Source organism: Anabrus simplex, chromosome 1 (genome assembly GCF_040414725.1).
Source record: "Anabrus simplex isolate iqAnaSimp1 chromosome 1, ASM4041472v1, whole genome shotgun sequence".
NCBI lineage: Eukaryota > Metazoa > Arthropoda > Insecta > Orthoptera > Tettigoniidae > Anabrus > Anabrus simplex.
The window spans coordinates 861913965-861922416 of record NC_090265.1 but is presented as its reverse complement, the minus strand read 5'-3'; the positions used below and the strand labels follow the sequence as shown (position 1 = coordinate 861922416).

Below are 8452 nucleotides of genomic sequence, written 5' to 3'. Positions count from 1 at the left end.
ATGACTCAATGTGATTATCTGATGTAATGTGTGTTCTGTTACAAATAATGCCAATGTGTGTAACTTATGTGGAACTGATATTTTGAAAAGTTATAATGCTGAAGAAATCTTATACTGTCCTTTCCACAATACATTCTTGTAAGATTATGGAATATTTTTGTTAGCTTTAATAATTGAACTTCACTTATTGTTTACTATAACAAGTTAATTATAACAGGCTTTGTTGAACAGGAAGGCACATGGAGCAAACAGGCCACGCCTGTGTTCTTACTTTGACCCTGGTTAGAAGTTCCCATGCAAAATATGGGTTGTAATGTATTTGGAGCAAAGTAACCTTCCACTATGAGGATACCTTTTGACAAAATTGAATTTGAAATACTTACTAAATAGTCATACTTACAGAAAATATGTCCAAAACTAATTGAAAGGTGTCTGTCTGGGTACATTCATATTGTGGAGTAAAGAAAAATACCCCACTCGTCGATCATTTTGGCATAGGATTTTGTTTCTTATACAAATTTCTGGAGCAAAGAAAGCCTGCTTTATGGTACCAAAAAATTAAACGAGAAAGGTGTTTAAAATATCATAAGTTTCTTTATAAGATGCAACAATACTTCTGAGGATTTAATTCAAGGCACATCCACAAGCTCATTAGTCCCAATGCATTCCGACTATACATTAGAACATGGATAACTTTACGAATTTTACAAAACTATAAAATTTAATATAACAGCAGGTTCATGAACATGATTAACTTTGGAAAAAATTCAGTTCTGTATTAGTTTTCAAAATCCATGAAATATTTTTCAAAGCCTCAACCTACAAAGTCCATAATTTATCCAGTGATGAAGTCTTGCCAAACTTCACAAATACTCTCCACTGGTGGCTCGAGCAACTAAAAGGAACTGTTGCCTATGACGAAACACATTGCAAGTGGAGTCAAAGGACAGCTACCGTATATATATTTTCCTAGTGACAAGAAAATCAACATACAAAAGTGAATTAGGAATGAAGTTTTCAAAAAGTAGCTTGAATTAATCTGGGCTCTATAGAAGGAAGAGAACATGTTTTAGGTGCATGTCCATCATACTCTAGCACAATTACCACTTTACCTCTGATGTACTTTTAATGCATTATCCTCTATTCATGAACTAGTAAAAAAATTACAGGGTATGTTAGACCTTTTGAGACATTCAGTTCTTCCTTTTCAGGTGTATTTTAAATAAAAAAACATATGTACAACTTTAACATCACAGGGGTTGACACCATTATGATACAGAATATTCACAGAATATACCTGCCCTCCATAAAAATAATTCAATTGCAAAGGTACTTATTCACAAAATAAGGATATATATGTAACATAGATAAAAATAATAAAAAACAGCTAAGTACTATGTTGTACTATTGTCATCTGTAAATCTCCAAACATCTCATATTCATGTCTTGCACAGATTACATTTAGTTAAAGGAGGTGGTTTAAGGTAAGGAAAATGGAATGAAAAAAATTTATCACTTGTACTGAATTTAGATTTGCTGCTTTATGAAAGAAAATTCTGAAGAAGAGCAGCAATAACAGAAAGGAAACATTAAAAAAAAAAAAAGTATCAAGCACACAATACATACATTCATACATTAAGGAAGAATTTGAGCAAATGTTCATTTGACTGGAAAAGAATCAATTGCACCAATAGAACCAACACATTTTTGAAAGAACACTTTACATTATAAGTTCTCATTTTGCCCTTCAATGGTAACTGTTGTCTTCATTTGGTGTAAATGGTAAAAAAGACACCCCCTCCCCCCAAACTTAACTTGAAGCTCTTGAATTCGATGAGAGGAATTCCTATTCTTTTAACATCAAAACTTAAAAAAAAAAAAATGAAATTTTAAGGTATAATCCGACTCTTGTAAAAGATTAAAAAGCATGCATATTATAAAATTTCTCATTCTGTATATTCAAAGAAATCCAAACACATCCTGTATTTTTTAAAATCAGTGAATAAAATAATAAGCAGAGTTTTGCATTTTGTCAAAAATACAATATTTTAAGATTGCCTAAACATATGTGTAAATCAAAACTGTACTTGCAACATCAAGAAGGTAAAAAACCCATTCCCTACAAAACATACTACTGAGGCAAGGATGGAATGAAAATAAACAGGTCAGAAGAGCTTCTCCCCAACAAACAATACTTCAATTCTACCCACAATCCAGCATAAAAAAATAATTTCTTCCTATACTTTGATTTTGGGAGACTAGTTATAAAAACCTGAAGCAGTCCTTTCAGTACAAAGTTCTTGACAGTCAACTGAAATGTTCTCTAAAGAACACTGAAGATGTCTGAACTGCTGAGAATAAGATCCACCAACAATTTGTCATATTAAGAAAATTGTTGTGATCTAATATTTATGATATGCTCCACCAACATAATAGATTTCCTACTTCAAGTCCAAGGTTACTTTTATGGACCAAACAAGATCTAGCATTTTTACTTTATATCTAAACCATCTCCTGCCCTAAATAAGTCTTCCTATGTTTTTCTTTTCCTAGCATAATTTATCTAGCAAGTAATGTGACTGCTTAGCTTGCATTCCTGCAACACACACTCTTATGGACTATAGCAAACACTAAAGCTGGATCAGGGTGCAAATTCTACAGTAACTAGATTTTTAATATGGTTTTGAAATGTTGCATCATTTTGTACAAGATGAATTCTATTATTAGACTTTAATTTTCATTGTGTTGAGTTACACACGTTTTAGGATTATACAAAATCTCATCCAACAGTTTTATTCACTTATTTGATAAATAAAATTGATAATGAGAAATGTATATTATATCACCAAAAATAGATTGATATGTTATTGGAAATTATACAGGGAAGATTTCTTGTAGGCTTAGAATGCTGAACTACCATCAATCCAGTATTAGAAGAATATAAATAAGTCTGATATTTCTTTTTATATACTTTACATCCTTTTAAACAAAAAGCACTGTACCTCAGCTTAGTCATAGAGATCTTCACACACAGGTATTGACACTTCAATAGACAACAATCAGAGAATGTAAGAACTTTGTTCACAAATTTTTTTTCAGAAATTTTCCTTGTTACAATCTTATTTATATCTATATAAAACAATATCATATGCAACTCCCCGTTAAATACACATTACAAACATGGCATGCCAACCCCCATTTTTGATTCTACTCAACAGATTAAATCTCTTTAAAAATATAATTCTTTTTGAAATTTGCACAATAAAGTATCACAAATCTTAAAATCTTTTCAAAAAATTAAAATCCACATTTACAAAATCTTCACAAGTTCAGGCATTACATTGTGAAATTTTTTTTCTCCAAAAGATTAGTTTTAAAAAGTCTTAATATTCTTCAGAATTCTTCTAACATTGTCTATCCTATATACAAATAAAAAATGATCTTGGAATCTCGTCACTAAGTTCAGTGTACAAGAACAATGGGTTGCATGAATTCCAAGAAGCTGAGAAATTCCCCATTTCTCTGCAGAGAATGTCAAACTTAGGCCAAGGTGCAGCTGAAGGACCATTTAAGGAACATCTTCACAAACTCAGATCATGAATGAGGGGAATTTTTGCCACTTCAAAAAACACCCTGCAAAAGATAAAATGCATTGCAATTCCACATACATAATAGAAAAACAATTGATTACAGAACCTTGGTCAACATTTTAAAAGGAATGTAGTGGAGGATAGGAGACAAAAGCTTTATAAAGTGAGAAGGTGCCTGTTCACTTAATTAGATGCTGCACTACAAATATTTTCTGCAAAGCAAATTTTAGATCAATACTCATCTGTGTTATGGTTGCACCTTTCCTTTATTTTTTCAGCAGCTAATGCAATTGATTTTAAAATTTTAAGCAATGAAACGAAGAAATTGCTAATGCACAGTGCATGATAAAGGTTTTCAACGGTTCTACCAATTGCTTTGGTAACCATCAAAAGACAGTAAGTAGCAAGTGCGCATTTTACTCATCAGTATCCATGTACCCTGAATTCATTATGTAAAAACAGAGATCCCTGTGGTATACAATGTGAGAGAGTTAATCAGTATGTGATACAACATTTAGCGATGTTCCAATTACAATTGATAAAAGAAGCACTGACACGGTTCATAAGCACCTAGACAGCAGAAGAAAACTGAAAGAACAACAACATAAATGAAGAGGAACTCTAAAATTCATTGCGGCACTGCTATCTTCCAGTTTATGAAAACGAAATGAGTTTTCTACAGACAGAGGATATTACCGGTATTGTATACAGTATTCTTTTCACAAAGCTTAACCATACTACTATGATACAGTATATTACCAGGAATAATATTTCAAATATTCTAGTAAACCACAACAAGGTTGATATGAAGCTAAAAAGGTACAGACAAGGCAAGAAGCAGTTCATAAACCAGTTTACATTAAACTTCACAAAACATGCAACAGGCAGAATAGATAAGTTTTGAACATATTGGCAGCCCCCTTAAATGTCAAAGATTTTATAAAAATGGGCTTCCGACAAAAAGGACAATACCAATGTATTTGAAAGTTTCAACAAATCATGTATAGTATTGTGGCCTGAAGGAGTCCAGTATGAAAGTGTGCAACTATTTCTTAGAGATTTTTTTGTCCCAATCTGAAGGCCACGTACCAATATTGTAATTTACAGCAGATTATCCTATTTTTGCATGCAGTGTAAGAAGTTTGCAGGGTGCAGAAAAATCAAATATATGTTTTTGAACAAACTTGTGAAATGCATTAAAGTGCTGAAGAAAGCTCCTGCAAGGATACAGAAGTACAGTAGAAGTCTGTTATAGTGAGAATTCACAATGGCGGAAAATTTACTCGCTATAGCGGATTGTCGTTATGTCCCATTTTTTCATAAAAGTCTGGAAAACCAAACATATTTTCAATCTGTATGCAACGGCAATTCGTTTGTTCAAAACTTGCGCTTTCGCAGCTTCTATACTGCGGCTTACTCGTAAGTTATTTTTTAAATTCCGAGACAACGTGAACGTGGATAATCAAGTTCATTCTGAATAATTGCAGTAGCATCACTCCAATGGCTTCTGTGGCAAATGTTTCTATTTTCTTATTCAAACAGACTCACCTAACCTAACTTACCTTCATATGTATCATGAAAACATATTTCAAACACCAGTAGAGTAATGACAACTTTTCGCTATAAATTACTCTGGAATATCCTTTCCGAAATTTAACCAACCACTGAAAATGCAGTGAAATCTTGCAGTGCATGTTCCTCATTAAGACTATTCCTCGTTTCGCATGTCGTAAAATCAAAGTCCCGATTCATGTCTTATTAAATTTCATTTATTCCATCAAAAAATGTCAGTATTACCACACAGTATCACAGTTCTCCCAGCCCTAAAATTGTTCTTTGTCATCCCTTGTGAAAGGAACGTGATTTCCAACAGATTAGAACCGCCACCACAGGAGGCAGGTTGGGGAAAATTAAGCAAAAACAGGAAATGGCCTTGAAAATCCGGATCATTAGACAGTAATATAGTGTCCGGAAGCAAGCCATTAGCCTCAGGAAAGTTCAGTTTTGCTCTCTGGTTTTCATCGATATTGCTGTATAACCTAGTAAGCCTGTTTGTGCTTGTATTCGCATTTCATTCAATAGTTAGAAATGTATTCTGTGTTGAGCGATTCAGAGAATGGTAGGAAATATTTGTCGCGTGAGACTACATAAGAATTAAGAACATAATTGTTTGAAGTTGACTAGCGTGGTACATATTTGTCTTGTGGTAGCCCTGTTCTAGATACTGAAAAAGTCATGAAATAGCTTATTTATGAAGACAAAATCTAGGAAGCGGACAGACAACTGCATCTTGCAACAGTGGCGCGTATGTTGAAACTAGCACCTTCAAGTTTAGACTTGCGTTGATCCATTCAAGATGACTGCTAAGGTCATTTCTCTCGCACATGGCTGAGTTTAAGCTTCAAATAATTGATGGTCTAAGAGTATGATCTGCAATAATGCACTGATTCTTTCATGCGCCCCACTGCAAATGGTTTTAAATTTGCCAGGTGTTTTACACATTTTTAATACACTGGTTTTACATTTATTCTCTTGTCTTTTTCATGCCTTTTAATACTCTCATCCCACATTATAACCTTCCAATGGTTGCTTGATAGGAATTAAAGAGTTTATGGTAATATAAAGTTAATGAAATCATACGAACATATACATCCAGGCACATCAATAAATGAAATAACTTGCTCGGTTGAATAAATCCCATCTAACGAATTGAAGGCACAGGAGGATTCATAAGTTCAGAGCCCAGTGGTATTCAATAAGTCATGGTCTGTAACGAAATGTTCTTGTACATACATACATACATACATTATCATTATACTGTAGAATGTTATGCCTTTCAGCGTTCAGTCTGCAAGCCTCTGAGAATTTACTAAACGTCACCACTATCCTCGATTTGCAACTAGTGTTGTGGCCTCATTTAGTTCCATACCTCTTATCTTTAAATCGTTAGAAACCGAGTCTAACCACAGTCTTCTTGGTCTCCCTCTACTTCTCTTACCACAGGGCAAGTTGGCCGTGCGTGTAGAGGCGCGCGGCTGTGAGCTTGCATCCGGGAGATAGTAAGTTCGAATCCCACTATCGGCAGACCTGAAAATGGTTTTCCGTGGTTTCCCATTTTCACACCAGACAAATGCTGGGGCTGTAACTTAATTAAGGCCACGGCCGCATCCTTCCAACTCCTAAGCCTCTCCTATCCCATCGTCGCCATAAGACCTATCTGTGTCGGTGCGACGTAAAGCCCCTAGCAAAAAAAAAAACTTCTCTTACCCTCCATAGCAGAGTCCACTATTCTTCTAGGTAACCTACCCTCCTCCATTCGCCTCACATCACCCCACCACCGAAGTCTGTTTATGCATACAGCTTCATCCATCGAGTTCATTCCTAAATTAGCCTTTATCTCCTCATTCCGAGTACCCTTCTGCCTTTGTTCCCATCTGTTTGTACAAGCATTCATTCTTGCTACTTTCATGTCTCTTACTCCTAACTTATGAATAGGATATCCCGAGTCCACCCAGCTTTCGCGCCCGTAAAGCAAAGTTGGTCTGAAATCAGAGCGATGTAAAGATAGTTTCGTCTGGGAGCTGACTTCCTTCTTACAGAATACTGCTGATCGCAACGGCGAGCTCACTGCATTAGCTTTACTACACCTCGATTCAATCTCCCTTACTATATTACCATCCTGGGAGAACACACAACCTAAATACTTGAAATTATCGACCTGTTCTAGCTTTGTATCACCAATCTGACATTCAATTCTGTTGAATTTCTTACCTACTGACATCAATTTAGTTTTCGAGAGGCTCATTTTCATACCATACTCATTGCACCTATTTTCAAGTTCCAAGATATTAGACTGCAGGCTTTCGGCACAGTCTGCCATTAACACCAAGTCGTCAGCATAGGCCAAACTGCTTACTACATTTCCACCTAACTGAATCCCTCCCTGCCACTTTATACCTTTCAGCAGATGATCCATGTAAACTAGGAACAGCAAAGGTGAAAGATTACAGCCTTGTCTAACCCCTGTAAGTACCCTGAACCAAGAACTCATTCTACCATCAATTCACACTGAAGCCCAATTGTCAACATAAAAGCCTTTGATTGATTTTAATAATCTACCTTTAACTCCACAGTCCCCCAGAATAGCGAACATCTTTTCCCTCGGTACCCTGTCATATGCTTTCTCTAGATCTATGAAACAAACACTGCCTATTCCTATCGTAGCATTTTTCAATTACCTGGCGCATACTGAAAATCTGATCCCGACAGCCTCTCTGTGGTCTGAAACCACACTGGTTTTCATACAACTTCCTCTCAACGACTGATCGCACCCTCCCTTCCAAGATGCCAGTGAATACTTTGCCCGGTACACTAATCAATGAGATACCTCGATAGTTGTTGCAATCCTTCCTGGTCCCTTGCTTGTAGATAGGTGCAATTACTGCTTTTGGCCAATATGAAGGTACATTACCAACACTCCACCCTAATTTACTACTCTATGAAGCCATTTCATACCTGCCTTACCACTATACTTCACCATTTCATGTTTAATTTCATCTATTCCTGCTGCCTTATGACAATGGAGTTTTTTTCACCATCCTTTCCACTTCCTCAAGCATAATTTCACCAACATCATTTTCCTCCTCCCTATGAGCTTGGCTGTTTGCAACACCACCAGGATGATCTCCTTTTGCACTGAGAAGATTTTCAAAATATTCCCTCCACCTCTCCAGTGATTCCCTGGGATCTATTACGAGTTAACCTGAATTACTCAAAACACTGATCGTTTCTCTTTTTCCTCCCTTCCTAAGATTCTTTATTACTGTCCAGAAAGGTTTCCCTGCTGCCTGACCTAGCCTTTC

General features: G+C 35.7%; 1 protein-coding gene across 2 annotated transcripts in view; it reads right to left on the bottom strand.

Moving 5' to 3' along the window:
* Positions 1-1875: 1875 nt before the first annotated feature.
* Positions 1876-8452, bottom strand: part of CycB3 (cyclin B3) — a 177440-nt gene continuing 170863 nt past the window's right edge. For both annotated transcript variants that reach the window (XM_067136461.2, XM_067136462.2), the window contains exon 9: positions 1876-3633. In XM_067136461.2, coding sequence (XP_066992562.1) covers positions 3582-3633 — 52 coding nt within the window. In that variant the 3' untranslated portion in view covers positions 1876-3581. The remainder of the gene's footprint in view (positions 3634-8452) is intronic.